This window comes from Chrysoperla carnea, chromosome 2 (assembly GCF_905475395.1).
Source record: "Chrysoperla carnea chromosome 2, inChrCarn1.1, whole genome shotgun sequence".
NCBI lineage: Eukaryota > Metazoa > Arthropoda > Insecta > Neuroptera > Chrysopidae > Chrysoperla > Chrysoperla carnea.
Window position 1 is genome coordinate 70,897,374 of NC_058338.1, and position 18,970 is coordinate 70,916,343.

The 18,970-nt window shown below is 28.9% G+C and overlaps 2 protein-coding genes across 3 annotated transcripts; one reads left to right on the forward strand and one right to left on the reverse strand.

Annotated features, from left to right (window-relative positions):
• Window positions 1-591: 591 nt before the first annotated feature.
• Window positions 592-4,207, forward strand: LOC123292267 (RING finger protein 121). The gene is made up of 7 exons (XM_044872850.1): window positions 592-812; window positions 872-906; window positions 2,048-2,189; window positions 2,255-2,409; window positions 3,013-3,241; window positions 3,307-3,440; window positions 3,891-4,207. Exons 1-7 carry the CDS (start codon window positions 768-770, stop codon window positions 4,111-4,113), a joined length of 963 nt encoding a protein of 320 aa, XP_044728785.1. The 5' UTR covers window positions 592-767; the 3' UTR covers window positions 4,114-4,207.
• A 672-nt stretch (window positions 4,208-4,879) lies between these two features.
• On the reverse strand, window positions 4,880-11,641 carry LOC123293477 (cyclin-dependent kinase-like 4). Of its 2 annotated transcripts, XM_044874323.1 has the most exons (6): window positions 11,511-11,625; window positions 11,242-11,437; window positions 6,871-7,156; window positions 5,743-6,086; window positions 5,240-5,383; window positions 4,880-5,027 (listed from the first exon to the last, which is right to left on the reverse strand). In XM_044874323.1, exons 1-6 carry the CDS (start codon window positions 11,576-11,578, stop codon window positions 4,911-4,913), a joined length of 1,155 nt encoding a protein of 384 aa, XP_044730258.1. In that variant the 5' UTR covers window positions 11,579-11,625; the 3' UTR covers window positions 4,880-4,910. The 2 variants fall into 2 exon arrangements, with proteins under 2 accessions (XP_044730258.1, XP_044730257.1); XM_044874322.1 differs by having other exon boundaries at window positions 11,242-11,641.
• Window positions 11,642-18,970: the final 7,329 nt, after the last annotated feature.

An 18,970-nucleotide genomic window follows, 5' to 3' on the forward strand; every position in this document is an offset into this window, starting at 1 on the left:
TTGAAAATTATCGCCCCTTTTTTAGTCAGAACTCTAAACTCGTACTTGGAACATAATTAAGAACACTCTCCATTAAATTACCTTTCAAACAAACATAAAATTGGTTCTTCCGTATGGGAACTACGATGCCAAAGGACACAGGTTAAAAAACGACTCAAAAACTACCTTTAGATTTTTGTCCACAATATTTTGGATCTCAAAACAAGAGATGGAGGGTCCCTGAAAAACTCTAGTTTTGTATTAGTAAGACTTTTTAATTTTTTTTTCCGAAATATTTAAACAAGGGGTAAGTGACACTGCCCAACTGACCCATTAATATGAAATAATATAATACAGAGAAAAATCATTGAAAAAAACAATATTTAATGTTTAAAAAAATAAATACTAAGTCAAATAAAAATTCCATTAACACAAGGTGGTAATTAATCGCCCAATCCCAAAACAGATCATTGACAGTCTATATTTTATAATACATCTATGATTCAAATGCAAACAACAGTCCAAAGCATACTGCATATAACTTCACTGCTAATATAAACATATTGGTACTGCAATATGACGTTTACTAATAGTCAAATACTCAAACTTCATGTCAATCCTGAATGATAAATATTCTTGTATTTATCCTGTAATTGTTTAAATTGTACAAATTTTATAATTTAGATATGTTTTTATAAAAATTAAAAACTTTTGCCCAATGTCTCATTGTTTTATGAATATTTGCAAACAATACTATAAACAAAATTGTAAATAAGTCATTTTCAGTTATGGATTTTAAAAATGATATTCATAAAGCAGTCGATTTAAATAAGGTACACAATATAATTTGTTTTTAATATAATTTAATTAATTAAACTATATTTTCTTTTAGTCCTTTGATGAACTGACGGATGAGGAAAAATGGAGGTAACGATAATTTTCTTTTGATACCATTATATGTCTAAATACACTATGGTTACACCAATTATGGTTACAACAATTAAAAAAGTACCGAAACTTTACTTATGAAATTAACGCTTTACAAATAACGATCACGTTTATATATTCAAAATACTCTTCTTAAATTTATTAAGCGCGTTTACGTTACTAAATAATTACTTCCTAATGAAGCTGGTTTGACTAAATCAAAGTGCTAATTTTTTTTATAAGAAGGATTCGACCATTAATAATGTTGGTTTGATATCGCATAATTTCTAATATATTAATTTCTACTTATGAAGGAATTATTTTAAGCCCATTAGTTAGACATGATAAGTTTTTAAAATATGCGGCCTTATGATAACAAGGCCGTTGGTGCTTAATTTAAATCTCTAGGTTTCGGATGATAGTATTTTCTTAATTATGTTCCGAAAAATTTAGGCTGCACATTATTCTTAGCTATTCCTACAAGGAATTTTTGCTACGTCATTCGTTTATGATTGATATAATTCTTGCTTATCTTTTAAGATTAATATTATCATAATGAGCAATATAATTTTTATGGTTTCACTTCTTGAAATAAGTATTTTATCGAAAATAATATCCTAAAACACTTTTTTATTTTCGAAGGTTAACTAAATTCGACCGTTAGACACTAAATCAAAACTTTTTTGGACTCCTTAAACATACACTTGTTTTTTATGGTTTCATTCTCGTTTTTAAGCTTTGCTTTTCGTTGATTATTGTATATTAAATTATACCAAAAATGATGCTTAGTTATGTTGGTTTAATCTTTTTTTATTTATTTATTAAGGAGATGATAACAGGGTTGCCAGAAAACTTTCATTTAAGTGTATCTATACACAAAAGTAGAGAAATATTCTGAAATGTTACCCAATCATAAGTTGTCAGCATGGAACAAATTAAAGTTTTGGAGCGTATGAATGATTAAAATTTACTAATTCGCAATAAATCGCCCATTCTGGCAACCCTGACTTGATAAAGTTAATATATGCTTATCAAAAATCAACATTTGAATAAATATTTTCTACTACGAAAAGACAATAGAGTATTACCTTTTACCTGAGGTGTACTTACTTTTAAGTTTAAATGTTATTTTTAATTTTAGGTTGGAACATCAGAAATTACATGAACAACATAAAGGGCATGATGCGATGCATGCAGAGATGGTCCTTATACTTTTTGTAACATTAATTGTTGCTCAAATATTATTAGTACAATGGAAACAATGGCATTATCGATCTTATTCGGTTTGTTTCTTTATTTTTAAAAAAATATTTCAATAAGCGTTGTATTTTTATTATTATATTTTTAGTTGATGACAATGTTAGGAATGTGGGTGATTCCATTAGTAATTTGCTTGCGAAATTACTGGTGGCGATTTATATTTATTTGGTTGTTATTTTCGTGTATAACTGGATTAATTGTAAGGAAAGCTATGCAAAAACCGTTAAACGGTGTCACACCAAGGTAAACGATACTTATATTTCAATGGACCATTTTCCTGAGGTATACAAAAATTATTCGTTAGGTTGGCGCTAGTGATACAAATGGGTTGTTAGGTTACTAAATTGCACTTACCGAGACTTTAAGATCCATTGGCATACCTGTTTCGCTGTCTAGATCAGGTTTTCATTTATTTTGAAACGCTGAATGCATGAATGCATCGCCTTCATGCATATGCCGTCTAAGTTAGATTATTGGTCTATAAATTTGTTGCAATTGCGAAAACCCGCAACCCAAGATAAATTGAGTACAGTATGATTACAAGTAGCTGCAAACAGTTTTGAATAGCCAGAGAACAGAGGTGAATTTATTTGAGTAGATCTATTATATTTCTATTTCATATCGCTTCTTTACCAAACAATGATCCCCTATTAATCAAAATAATTACATCTAGACAAGGCATAGAAGGTAATCTCTTGAAATGCTTATGAATCTTATTTGCACCCTTGTAGAAGCTGCCATCTAGTTATTACTTAGCCGTACTTATCTCAGGAAATGGGTCTATTTTAATCGATTTTTTTTCGACTTGTCTTTAACATAAATATACTGATAAATAAATTCTTTTAGACTGGTATATAAATGGTTTTATTTCTTATATAAACTAAGTTACGCACTTGGTTTAATTGGTTATGTGATAATAACTACAGCTTTCTTTGGTCTCAGTTTAGTTTTTAATACTCCGCCACAGATATGGATGGATGTAGGAATTTTATTTGTATTTTATGGACTATATTATGGTGTATTAGGACGAGATATCGCTGAAATATGTGCAGATAAAATGGCGTCACATATAGGGGTATAATAATACTGTGTGGACGTTTTAGGCTATTGTTTCAAACAATATATTTTTTCTTTTTTCAGTACTATACTCCTCAGGGAATGCCAACTCGAAACTTAGATCCTAGTGTGTGTGCAGTATGCGGTAATAAATTATTAGTTAGTGAAAATGAAGAAGGTATTATTGAAAATACCTATAAATTATCATGTAATCATGTGTATCCTTTTAAAGTTGTGACCGAGATTTTTTTTATTTTTTTTTTTTTATATATTTAGCAAATGAAGATATTTTACTTCTGTGTCAAAAATTATAAAGTTTTGAAATCATCGCTGGTTTTTAAAATCGTATTATTTTTGACATAATATATTGATTTTGTTGAAATCTTCAACTTGCTGCCAGAGATTATACAATTCCTTTTGTGGAGCGTTTTTGGAAAAATAGTCATTGCGCAAACTCTGGCCACAATTTGACGCCCCACTGCAGGTACAGTTCATTGTTTTCACACGGATCGTGTCAATTGCAATGGTAGTTTGAACAAAGACAGCTTGTGTCAGTTAACTTAATGATATTAATCGTGTTAGATAGGTATTCAACCGGTTCGAAGATACAATCAACGATTATTTATAATCACATTTAAAAATCATTTTACCTTAACCAACAAAATTAGGTTTCACGAATTTTGTATACGCGGATGGTGTATAGTAGGTAAAAAAGAAACGTGTCCCTATTGTAAGGAAAAAGTTGATTTAAAGAAAATGTTTTGTAATCCTTGGGAAAAACCTCATATGTTGTATGGACAGCTTTTGGATTGGATACGATGGCTGCTAGCATGGCAACCATTAATATTATTTTTAGTACAAGGAATCAATTGGGTGTTAGGACTTGAGTGATATAGTATTATGCATTGTAATAACAAAAATTTGTTCCAAAAGTCATTAATTCTAAGTTATTCGTTTTTATCAATAAAATTTTTTTGTTATTTTTTTCGATTTGTTTCTAATTTATTCAATATTCTCTACTTTGAAATCTCAGCACAATATAGTAAACCATGTTGGCGCCTTCACATTATACAAAATTAGTCGCAAGTTTCCCGAAATTTTCACAGTCATCATAATAGCTAAATTGTAATATAAATAAAAGCTAAGAAAATGGTGAAATATGTCCATGCCGGCCATGTCTACAAGCGCATCTTGAATAATAGCAGTACCTCACTTATGTGCTTATTTTCGGGACCAGCTCTCCACATTCTTGAAACCTATTAGAGCTAGGTTAATTCTGATTACAAATTTGAAAAGTATGATCCAAATTTAGTAGGATTACATACTTGGTTTATCAAAATTGGTTTGGAGAAAATTTGGATGTGATAGTGCGCAAATGTAGAGTTAATTTTTGGGACTGACAGCAATAAGTTGGATTGAGATAGTAGATATTTGTTAATTCATTTTATTACATTGGTTATAAATCATTAGTCCGAAACAGAAGTGAATCATGCGCGCTGTATTTGAAAATGTAATATTTAAATGCATTTTTATGGCACTTTTCGATTAAGTTTTTTTTATGGTTTAGTTCCACTATAGAATCTAATTGAGACACTTTTCAAAAATGGGTGTAATACCCTATTGGGTATCAAAGAATAAAAAGAAATTTATTTTATTTAAATCACAAAATTTATTAAACAATTATTCTATTATATAGCTGGTAAGTGCTCTAACTTATGCATACTTATATTTTCACTTGGAGATTTCATATCAATACTTTTCTTCTTCAGTTGTGGTAAACTCATAGTATTACTATTATTTGATGTCTGAAATTAAAGAAAATTAGTAAGCATTTGTTTTGTTATTTAAAAAAAAAATAGTTTTAATAGCAATTCAAAGTTATTTAAAAAAATAGACATCCTTAGAGATGTACTGTACTATGCTTTTTTAATTTTATTTTTCGATCTTTTAAATCACCGTTGCGGTAAACGACTTGCCTCTACCTAAAGATAATGTACGAAATTAACCCTATACTTACCCTTGATTGATTTCCTAAATATTTAGTTTTTTCACTATTTTCTTCTTGTGTGTCTGGGAACTTATAATGAAAATTGTCAAAATATCGATGAACTAGTAGCTGATCACAACTCCATCGTTTTTCTGGATCCTTATCTAAACATTTCTAAATCATTGAAAATGAAATTAGTTTATTTGTAAGCTTAACAACTAAAAATTCACATTTAAAAATTATTAGGTCAGTATTACAAAATATTGATGGTGTTATAAATCGTCTAGATTCTAGAATATTTACCAACTCTGATGACATTATTAAAATATTAAAGCCCTTTTTGGTATGTATTTTACTCCCGTCTCGCTACAGGAGTAATCCCACGCCAAAATTATAAACATTAGCAGTGTTGCTGACGATGTTTTAAAATTCATATCGAATCAGTCATAAAACATAATTTGGATGGAAGAAAGACAGTTAATTCCAAATAAGCGTCTGTCAATTGTGGAACTCTAATATTGCGGTACACTTACTTTCAAAAAATCAATTGCAGTATACTCAACATTCGGAACTTTTTCCTCCAGTGTAATCATTTCTTCTGGTTGTGGCACGGGTAATATAATACCTTTAAAAAACTCATTAGCACGAAAGATATTCATATGGCTTGGTAAAAAATCACCAACTGTACAACGTATTAAATATAATTGATCTGCATCCGATTTTCCCGGCCATAAAGCCTCTCCTCTGATTAATTCTGCAGTTAGGCACCCAATAGCCCATATATCTACTTGTGGTCCATATTGTGTATCACCAACTAATAATTCTGGTGCTCTATACCAACGTGTGGCTACATAATCTGTATAATTTTCTCCAGGACCTAAAAAACACCACAAAAAAGCATATGCATTAAAAAGCAGTTTAAAATTTTTGTTCTCACACGTTGCATGAATATAAGTGACTATCATGCATATAAAAGTCAAAAGCTGAATAATCGTCTAGATACTTTCGATTATTGGATTATAAAAATACAAATTCATTTTTTTCGTTCGTGTTTTAAAAATGCAAAATGTAAGCAAGAAAATATTGTAAGTCGTTCCAAGACGGTAGTTGTCTGATGTCGAATTTGCCACATTATACATAAAAATGTAAAACTAGACTTGATAGCATGAAAAAATTTGAAAGTGAAATTAAAAATGATTAAAAAACGAAGAAGTTATAAGCGTTCAAAGATTGTTGCTTATCTCCTTTTAGCAAAACAAAATTTTATATGTATCTCTATGGTGATATAGGACAATGACGTCACCAACCTATATCTTCCTCTTTGTTTAAGTAGGAATTTTAAACGTTCATATTTTCCGTACTTTTAAAGAATTTGAAAATCCATCTTCATTCTTCTGCCCGCGCAGTAAGATTTCTTCACCTGAAGTGAAAAATTTAGTCAACATGCCTTTTCTCTACATCTCATTTAACAGGCGGAAACATAGTTGCATTACTCATTTTGTAACAGGCTAGTTTCTTGTTTATTAATAAATTGAAACATAACTCGTTTATTTTTACAAATAAATAAATATCACAAAACCAAATTGAGAAAGTTTCGCGATATATTCGATGGTTACCTTAACTTAAATCTCGTGTATAAGCTATAATAAATAAAAACTTACTTAACATTCGTGCAAAACCAAAATCACATAATTTGACTACACCGTTATGAGTTAATAAAATATTTTCTGGTTTAATATCTCGATGTATACAATTATGTTTATGGCAATAAGATACAGCCTGTAATGTTTGCCATAATATTTGTTTACAAACTAAATCAGGACAACCAGTTGGATATTTTTCCATTTCATTTAAAACAGTGCGTTCACAAAATTCAAATACCAAATGTAAACGGCGTTTACGTCGAAATACTTCTATTAAATTTACAAGATTTGGATGTTTTAAATTCTGAAAATCATAAATATAATTTCAAGTAGAATTCAAGGTAGGCGTATCTATAATAATTATATTAGGAAGATATTCAATTCAGCACAAATATTATCGTGCTTTGACGAAGATTCTTATTTTGTTTCATTTTTATACCTATATATAAAATATATCAAGGTTTACTAAATTCCCTAGTCCCAAGTTTATAACGCTTAAATATATTGACGCTACGAACAAAATTTTGGTATAGGTGTTCATAAAATCACCTAATTAGTCTATTTTCGGATGTCGGTTGTGAAATGTTCCTTCTAAAAAAATTAACAACTTTTGTTTGAAACATCTTTTCGTAAACATCACTGTTAACCCGTAAAGGCGCAAACTTGGCTAGAAACATTATAAAGTATGTATTATATGGGCATATCAGTTATGTGTGTATGACATGTATGTATGTTTGGCTATCTTTATATACTAATATGACGCGATTGCGTAATCAACATTGTCTATACATGGTATATCAACAATTAATTCAGTCAATTGTTTGTTTTCACTTTTTTTTTCTGTAGCATTTTTGTAATTTGAATTAAATTTTAGAACAATTAATTTTGCGATTCAAAATTAATTGTTATTTAAATTTTAAACGCATTTAAAAAAAATTTGTCAAGAAATAATGTTTATAATTCCATTAATTGCGTGGTGCGTTTGACAAATACTTTTTTCTGATGCTACGATGGTTGAGACGCTAATGGGAATTTAAGACAATAAATTTGAACTTTTTTAATTTATATTGAAAGCAAAAAATAAAACGAGCTAAGAAGCAAAAGTATTGTGCTTCCTATTAGACGTACCTAATTTTATTTAACTTACAGGAATATCTTTCTGAGTAAAAACTATTTTCTACTATTTTATCCATTTTTTAATAATTTTACTTTTTTGTTCAAATAGATGCAACACAACAGACTTAATTTCAAAATTTTAATATCTTAATATATGAGAGTATAAATACTCAAATATAAGCCCAAATAGATTTTCCCGAAATAAAGTAGGTACGTAGGTAAAGGAATTAAAAATTTAGAATAGTTGATTCAATGGATTTTTTCTAGTTGATCCCATCGGGAAATAACAACGATAATGATTGAACGGGAATTATTATATTTATTACAAACTATAATTTTCTCGATTTTATCAATAATTATGGATACTTTCTGGAATTTTTTCGTTACACATAAAAAGTAATCAAGAAATGCAAAATTTTTATTATCTCTGTTTTTAATCAAAATGTAGGATTATTTAAAGATTTTAAGTAATGAAAAAACTCTACCAATAATGTAATGAACGCGATTTTTGTATTTTTTGGACCCTAATTGAAATGAACACATTTTTGAATTTTTCAAAATTATCTCTTCACATAATTGCAAAAAATGGAGAAAAACTTTGGCTATACATTTTCGCAAACTCAGTGTTTAAATTTGACCCAAAAACACCAAAATAGGATTTATTTAATAGTTGAACGCATACTTTCTGAGATATGGTCTAAATTTCCGGATGAAGAGTTTCCCATCCCGATTTCGGCTATTTTAACAAATTTTTTTGTCAAGTAAGTAGTTATCAATTGAACTGAATTTTCGTGACGCTTGAGTCGATATTTCTTTAGAAATTCAGAAACAATAATTTTTTTTTGCTTTTTTTTTCTTAAAGTTATCAATTGAATCACAAAAAATAAGGATAAAATTGTAAAAATCGCAAAAATTTTATTTTCAGTTTTCATCATTTCATAAATCAATCAAAAAATTTATTAATTAGTATACAGTTTTCTAGATATCGTCTGAAATTCTATGACGAAAAATAGAGGTTTTTTTACCAAAAATTTAATTAACGATATTAATTATTAATTTAGTTAATTAAAAACAATAAACAATGTGGCTTTAATCTGTATGATACGTAATTATTTTTTTATTTATTTTTAATAAATTTTCGGAAAAAGCTAATAACTAATTTTTTGCTCCATTACTAATTATATACTTGGATGTACCAGATAAAAAAATTTATTTGTGAATAAAAAAATTAACAGTCAATTTCTACCTATTTGTGCTATAAGAAGCGGTGTCAGCTTACAAGTATTTAAATTTTCAAATAAAAAGCGATTGTAAAAAATTACTTGTTTAGCGAAATTCTTACTGTAATTAGAATAATACAAAATATTAATTATTTAAAATGTATAATTGTAAATAATATATGTTTCAAGGTAGAATCGATATTATGTACATCTACGAAGGCCACCGAAGATTAGATCTAATACCTACTGTTTGAAGGAAATTTATTCCTTTTGTAAATATTATTAACTGACCCCCCCTTCAGTTTTAATTGGAGAATAAATTTAGTGCTGCTTAAAGAAAATTTATAGGTAACTTTTTGGATTTTTTTCATGTACTAAATTACCACCAGTGTTTTTAAGCAATATTTAGAATTGCACAAATCGCCTCATGTTTTCTGCTGAAAATTTTCACTAGTGAACCTCTTCTGCTTACACTTACAGTGTAATAACAAGTTCTGTACAAAATTACAGTTACTGCATGTTAAAGAAAAGCTATGAGATATGTAGCTTTAATCTTTTATAGGTTTTTAATTTTCTCAAGATGATCTTATGTATGACAGAGGTAAATTAAAATCTTCTGCAAATTAGGCTGACGATAAGTGAAGAGAGAAAATATTAATTAAAAAAAAGGTTACATAAATTAGGGTTCAAAATATAGTAAGATAAAAACCGATTGTTTGAAATCGAGTAGTCTAATAAATCGATGATTTTGCAATGTAGATGAACATCGAAGAAGCTTTTCCAGTTAAATATATATTTCAATTTTATATTTTCCAGTAAATGCTTCGATTCGTCTTACAATTAGTCATGGTGCTATAACTCTTAAAAACGCTAATTCAAAATCATTACAAATTACTTAATAATGGAGAAATAACATTTCACTTTTAACCTTTAACAAAAAAATTAACTTCAAAGCTGAATGTAGTACCTATCGTATCTCCAAAACTGATTAACCAATTTCAATAGATTTTTGTATATTTTAAAGCTGTAAAGCTGAGATAGCTATATTTGCCGACAATTTGATGAACCATTTGAAAGATCATTAGCTCTTTTTCTAGTTACGAAAATCTCTGAAGACATTTGATAGTCAATTACTTGAGATAGGTAGAGAAATTTAAATTATACTAGCTTGATACCCGCCCGCTTCACTGGGCTTAAAAGTAAAAACAACCGCTTTATAGCCTCCACCTCGCTTGGTCTCACTTATCCGCCTTCCATAACACTTGAAGGGATTGTTTTACGCAGCTAAAAGATATGCACGATTTTCAATTTTTTAAATTGTAAAATAGTCATAATTCATTGAGTATATCAGAAAAGGTGACCAAGAATTGTTTGACATTTACAGTTTAAAATTTTTACAGAAATCTTTAATTTATGGTTCAAAATGATCATTTTGCTCCATTTGTGATCATTAATTTGAATCATAAATTAAAGATTTCTGTAAAAATTGATATTAGTAAATGTCAAACAAATCAAGGCCAATTTTTCTGATATACTCAATGAATTATGACCATTTTACATTTAACAAAAACGAAAACTGTGTATATCAAGAGAGGGTGGAGGCTCTAAAGCGGTGGTTTTTACTTTTAAGCCCAGTGAAGCGGGTGGGTATCAATCTAGTACAGTTTGTATATTGAATTGTAATTGTATTACGCGAAAAGAATAAATAAAGAATTTTTCGTCGATTTCAGTGTTCTAAATATTATGATTGTTTACAAAAAAGTAATGAGAATATAAATTGTATATATTTAAGATAAATATAAATTATTTTTGTTGTTATTGAGTCAATTTGTTACATCTGGCGCTAGTTCTGTTCTAAACCCAATTGATTATGTTAAACTATATATTACTTCCATGCACTTCCACCAAAAATAATTTTTAGTATTCGACATAAAAAAAGACCTACTACCTAATGCCAGGAACTTACTTGCCTAGAAACTTTCACTTATAGGTACTTTAACTTATTTTCTATTGTCTTAAAATTAAAAAAATAAAATTATGCAAATTAAATTACTTTTAACACTCTAATTTCACGTAACGCTATTTTTCTAATCAGTGGATCATCTTCACTTTCAGCAAACTTTTTTATCGCAACAATTTCACCATTATCACGATTACGACACTTAAACACAATACCATAACTGCCCTCGCCAAGTTTACAAATTTTCTCATAACGTTCCATACTACGAGATTGTGCTCGCACTGGTCTGCTAGAAGTATGATTGTTCTCACTAATATTATTGGATTTTTGAAAACGTGCTATCAAATTTCGATAGAACATACTTTCTGGATAATAATGGTAGATGATTACCAAATAGCCAAAGCTTTCTATCATTTAGCCATTTCTCCATTAGACGAATGATATTACTTTCAAGAATAAAAACATTTGGCTGTTTGTTTTTTGTTGATACTCTTCTACGTTTTACGTTCTCTCAAATACAACTATATTTTATAAATATATTCAGCATGTATTCAGGCAATAAATTGCGAGTGTCCGAAAGGATTTAGACATGTTCAATTGTTTTTTTATCAGATGACGCTTATATCATGATTTTTTTTCCACATGCAACGAGTAATATTTAACTTTTGAATGTATAAAATACAACGTTTGTATAAAGAAGAATCGATTTTGGTTGAAAATGTACTAAATTAACGTCACTATTTTTTAATCTATCCGTACATTAACGTATGTAATATTATATTCACAAATAAAGACAATTTTTAGTAGTCATGGTTACACAAGCATAACAAACGGGTAACAATCCATAAGTTTAATTATTTAAGTTTATAAATAAACCTTATATAGTACAAGAGGTAAATTCGATTAGTCTTTAAAAAGTTTTCGTAATGCGACCATTTTAATCTATTACATAACTTTCTTTCAAAGAGGACTCAAGGGTCAAAACATTTAAACGTTATGATATAGACCACGCGACCATATTGAAATTTTTCGGATTAAATGACTGACCAGGAAACATGTTGAAAAAGATGCTCCTATAAGTAAAAGTTATTTAAGCACTATAGCGTGAGCTTTGCGAGCGATACAGGAGATTACAGGTGAAAATATGGATGTTACACCCTTTGGTAGCTCACTTCTGCACCAGCAAATTTGTACAGCATTCCTGGATACTAACTCTGCAAGTATTTGAATCGAATAGCATAAATGCCGTGCAGAAACAAACACGGATTTGGGAAGGGTTTCGGTTACTTTTACATATAAAAGCATCTTTTTCAACATGATTCTTGGTGGGTCATTTCACCCGAAAAATTTCAGCATGGGCTTTTGGTCTAATATGGTGACATATCATTAATCATTTCATCTAATTGAACTTTTCATCTAATTTAGACAAATATATACCCATTCTTCTCTTCTTGATAAAAAAAAATCGGTAGACTCTCTTGTAAGATTGAGTTGGTGTATCTGCTTATTTAGTTGATGGTAAGTAGAAGTTCTTTCGAAAGTATTCGCATAATCTTGGCTATTAGTATTTATCCTAAAAATAATTGGACTGTATGAATGGAGTTCTTGGGCCCATTTTGACTATTTTATTAGCTCTTTCAATGGATACCGTTTTCTATATTTGAAGGTACTCAACTTATCTTCACTTTCCTATTTATTATGCAATTTTTTTGTTAATCGATACATTCAAAACAACCTTATACAGGGTGCTTGGATCATTTTAATCTATAATGGCTAATGGCTAATTGCACCTAGTACTTTGGGTTCCTTTAAGAGGCAATTTAGATTCTAAAAGTTAAGAGATAGAATAAATAAATTTTAAATTAGAAAGTTAATGCTCATAAAAAAATTAACAACTTTTGTTTACAACATTTTTTCGAAAAACGTTACCTTTTGGAGGACATGCGACTTAAAAATATGCCATTATTGCATTTAATCGAAAGAAAATACGCCTAAAGCTTGTAGATCATGTCGATATTTGTAGATCATGGACACAGGCGAATGTCCTCTATTGCCCTTGATAACTTTTGGCTACAGCATTTTTCCGTACGTAGCGTGTTTTCTTTCGATTAAGTGCAATATAATAACATATTTTTAGATCGTTTTTCCTCCAATAGCTGATGATTTTCGACAAAATTCTATAGATGAAATTTTTTTTTAATTTTTTATGAGGATCACCTTTCTTATTTAAAGGGTTATTCTATCTCTTACCGTTTAGGATCTACATTAGCTATTAAAGAAACCCGAAGAACTAGGTCCAATCAGATGTCGGAACATGATGTCCTCCATCAACCTCTACAACTTTTGTTGCAAAACGAGCTATGAGCCATTATAATTAAGGTTGAACTTAACGTTTTAAGTACGAGATTAAACACCATTATTTAACAAAATAAATCGTGCATCCAAAAATAGCCTCTGTTGTTGGGTTTAAGAGTGCATACTTGATAATGACCCTGACCTCACGGTCATTTAAAAATCAACTCATGTTCATAACTGATAACAGATATGCGAACATTTTCAATTCTAGAAAGCTTGATCAATTATTCTCATAATATCTGCAAAATATTTCCCACTTCATCGACTTTATTTAGAGGAGCGAAAAATTAATATGGAATTTTCTTAAAATATTTTCCAATAAAACATTTTCCTACACGAGTATTTTCCGCAGTGCTCCACTGCAAAGTGGCGTAACAGTTCAAACGTTGATCCAAAGTTAGTCAATTGCAGAAGTATGCATTCCAAAAAGTAACGGAATCACATAAAGGTCGCATAATTAATAGGGGGGCTATAATAAAGAGTAGTCAAAAAATAAAAGATCCAAGGGTCGGAAAAATAATATAATTAATTACTCAAAAACTTCCTTTCAAAAGTTTAAAGTGCTTTATTCAAAAAATTTCTTTATCTGCGCATTTGCACCAACATGAATTTAGTGATTTTAGTGATATGTCGTATATCACATCTTTTTTAACCGTAAAAAGGTAACAAACTTGTAGAACAAACATTCAGATATGTGTAATATTTTCGTATTAGCTTAAATTGCGGTAGAAATGAGATGACTTGCCAGTAGATATATTATAAAATATATCTACTGGCAGCAACTAAATATTGGAAACGCAATTAAATTATTCAGTGTATTAATTCCTGTCAAGTGCATACATTTATTTGCGCTCCCACCATATTTATTAAACTAGTTTATTTTAGAAAGACAAAAAAAATTATAGTTTTAAAAAATTTGAATAATTTATTAATAATATTCTTTTGATTAAAAACCCGTTAAGATAATTACAGCAAACAATTGACTAAATTAATTGTTAAAATACCCTGTATACACAGTATTCGTCAGTGCTTTAATTATGTTTAATAAACTAGAAAAGTTAAATAAACCAACACAATTATGGCGCAACTTTCGGCCGTCATTTGTTTTGGTTTTCGAAAACTTCGAAAATTTTTAAAGATCTTCTTCGAAAGTTTGTTTTAGGATTTTTTTTTTCAATTTTCGAGAATCTTTGATAATTCCACTGCATGAAGCTGCCTGCAAATTTTCAACTCCCTATATTTTATAGTTTTGGAGAATATGAACACCAAAGTTTTGTTCTAATTTGCGTCTTCAGGGGTAAATAATTATGTTTACGAAAAAAATGTTTAATACAAAAGTTGTTTATGTTTTTATAAAGAACATTTTTACATTTACACTTTTGTTCTACCTCTTACATTTTACGCGATGGGTCCTACGGTCAGATAGGTCAAGACTCATTTGACCAATGATGCTCATTTGCGAGCTGAAACTCACTTTTTACGTCCTCAATACGTCCTGATTAAAAATTTCAGCTTGATATCTCTTTTCGTTTTTGAGTTATCGTTGTGGCAGACAGGCGAACAGACAAACAGATATAGACCAATAAGTTGATTTTATGAACACCTATTCCAAAATTTTGCTCGTATCATCAATATTTCTAAGCGTGATAAACTTGACACTAAAATTGGTACACCTTGATATATATTTCATGTATATAAGCTAGACAGACTGTTGAGCGCTTCTTTTTTAGGACTGAAGTCAGGCTTAATATTGGACATTCATTTCCGGGCGGCTAGAAATTTAACAACGACCGGATTATTAACAACAGAATATATAGGAACTGAAAATTTTTGACATTCTGAAACGATTGTCAAATACTAATCTCGGTCATGGATCTAATGGTATCGCGAGCAATAATGACCTATTTACATATATTTTTAAATTATAGTATAATTTCTGAAAATTTTTCTGTAAAAAAATGCATGTTATGATAAAGCGTGTACCATTATTTAAATAATTTTTTGATAACGGAACACGCAAATAGGGATTAAATAAAAGCAAAACAAAAACAACACACAATTTTTTTTTCACATTAGTATAAATGTTTATTTTAAAAATGATAGTTTGCTTTTTTGATTTTGAAACAAAATATTTTTTAGTTCCTTTTTTTTTCAGTTTTTTATTTATTTACTTTATTTAATAATATTCTTATTAAAAAATTCTAAATATAAATTTAAAAAAAATCTATTTGTACATATGAAGTGCCATTCATACATTTTCTTTATAACATTTAAATATTATTAGCCCCATAATAATATAGATAGTCTTTCATAGTACATTTATATTTATTTAGTTTACAAATTGTTATTTTTATTCAACTTATATCAAACTAACTAGCCATTACATAGTAGTCAATAATAGGTCAATAGTGGCGTATTTTATCTTACAAAAGGTTCAATGCATCTGGGTTTCGAAACTTAAAAAATAAAACCTAAAATCGAAACTAAAATTTTTGTTTTTTTTTTTTTTTTTTTTAATTGAAAATGTTAAATTTGTCTTGTACATATAGGTTTATAATTTTAACACGTTATAGTATTTTACACATCTAATCATCGCTTTAAAAAAATTACGGGAAGGTGTCCTTTAGTGACCCCCTAAGAAAAAATTAAATTTATAGCCAAACCATCCGAGATATATATAACATCGAAATATTTTTGGTTTCTTTATTCAAGTGACGCAATATTGATATGCCAATTTCTTTTGATTCGTTTATAATTTCACGAAGAACAATTCAATATTTCTTAAAACGATCGTTTTACCGACCTTGTAAGAATATGTGAGTAAAATGATCCCATTGCGTTTTTTACCAAACAGTTCACACAAAATACTAATTGTTCTTTTACATTGTATCAACGATTAGTATAAATATAAAAATCACTGGTAACAACATCTAAATCAACACATTTAAGACCTACCTATATAATTGAGGATCATTTTAGCTATTATAATTTTTCACACAAAATAGGGATCATTATACCCGTAATGACTTTTTGAATCCCGTCATAAAAACGGACCTTAAAATTCATTGTACGCCATCAAAATGTATTATAAGTATTACTAAAATTTAACAGAAGCCAAGAGTTCAACATTTAGCCGAAGAAAACTAACACAAAAACAGAAATTTTACGTTGAAAATTGTCTTACCATAAATCAAAAGCAGTAAAATTAATATTTTAGATACGAAACCCGAAAAAGCTTATACATCCCTATAAGTCTTTGTTCAACGATTAATTTGATCACGTGGAAGCCATCTTTCAATAAATGATGGCTTTAATGGCTCACTTAAAACAACGAGAGATCATTTTACCGTGAGGTATAATTTTGTATCACTTTCCCCTATATTATTTATAAGTTGATTTTCACTTCCTCAAATAAATTGGTTGTCGATATTTGCTAGTGTTTTCGAGATGGCCTGGAAATTTAGAATAAATTCAGTATTTAGGTGGCATCAAAAATGTCTTCTTAATCAATACAGTTTAGGAATGAAAGGCCAAAAACACGGCTATTTTCATAATTTTGATATAAAACGTTAGTAGTAAAGTTAAATAACAAAAATAACAAATTTAAGAAATAACGTATTCGTTTCATATAAATTTTCTTTCAGAGAAACATTTGTTCACTTAACTAATGAATATTATTTTTCCAAATTATTTCTATGAAATTAGTTAAATCACAAAATTGAGCAACATTTACAAATTGGCGAATTTTAACCAAATTTGGCAATGTAATGTCACACTTCGAACATAATTTTTATAACTTGGATACCAGTTTTGCACTCAAATTATCTAATATGACTGATAGTCGTTTCACTTTTCTTGAATTAATTAAGCAGAATCGTAGGCTAAGAGTTGAAAGTTTTGTGGGAGAATTTTTTCCCTCGCCCTGGTGGAAAAAATATTTGAAAAAATAATAAGTCTTAATAAGTCTTAAGAAACTTTGAAAAAGTCTTAGAAACTTTAAAAAAGTATTAAGAACTCTGAATAACTCTGAATTAGACTAGTCCGAAAACGTTGAGAAATTCAAAGTTCCTAAGACTTTTTCAGAATTTCTTATTCTTTCTTCAAATATTTTTTCCACCAGGGCGATGTTTGGTTATACTGATCAAAAATGTAAATGATTTCAATTTTGAACACGTAAATAATAAATCAATTTTAAAAACAGTAAACATTTTGTGAGATAAATCCATTATTATTTAATACGTCACTATTGGCCTATAACTTATAAATTAGTTACCTGTATTCGAAATATATTGATTCAAGTCATCATTTAAAAATTTGTTTTACACATTTATGATTACAAAATATTATTTGTTTTTTTATTATTATTATTATTTATTATTTTTATTTTTTATCAGTTTAATATAATTAAGCTTTAAAAAAATTAACAGCCTTTTATTAAATTAGAAATAACTCATTTTAATAAACGCTTTTATTACGTGATTTAGCCTAAATCATATAGCGATATAAGATAACATAAGTAAGTAATGTGGTTTAAATAAACATGATATGACCATTGCATCCATGCTTTTGTATCAGCGCGAGCTTCATATATATACGGCAAATCATTATTGCTCACTTGGTGAATTTGTCATTAAATCTAAGAAATGGCTAGAATATCGCATATAACGTCAACTTACCTCCTTCTTCTTAGCGTTTTATCGCATTGTCATACCATGCAAATTTATCCCATGAAAAGTATGGAGTATTCCATGAAACATTTTACACTTAGATAACGATTGAGTAAAATTTTATTGGTAATGACAATAAGTAAAAGTGAAAAATTGAATTACCTCCTACGAAAATTCATCGTATGAAAGTTGGAAAGCAATTGACCGGGTAGGGGGTGGGGTTGTTATAATAAAAGAGTGTAAAAGATATTATGCATATTACATAACACTCAGTAGGACATAAATTATCAATGCAAATACAGAGAAGAGTTGGTATAAATAACAAAATCTGTTTTGTCATGGTAGATGGATAATATTGTAGATATTGTAAAAAATAAAGGTACTTTACTCTTAGGCAATATTTATATTTTTCGACAAAGCTCTAAAATGAATGCAAAAAATTTACATCTAATTATTTCATATTGTGTTCTAGGCCATCTAAGACTTTTAACTTTTTTACATAAAACAAATAATTAAAAAGTTTTCCATACATTGCCGCCATGATTGGACCCACAGTATATTGATAAACCTGTTGGGGAATGATTTCATACTTGTTACTCGGGGGTTTTTGGAGTAGCTGAACACGAATATCGCGAACAGAATTGATCTCCAATTACCTATAGTACTCAGAGTACCTCTCGTACCCCGGAAACTCCGAACACGAGATACCTGGAGCTCAATTATGTCACTATTTTCGTGTTCAGCAATCCCGAAAACCTCTAAGTAACGAGTTTGGCCTGATTATATAACGAATATCCCGA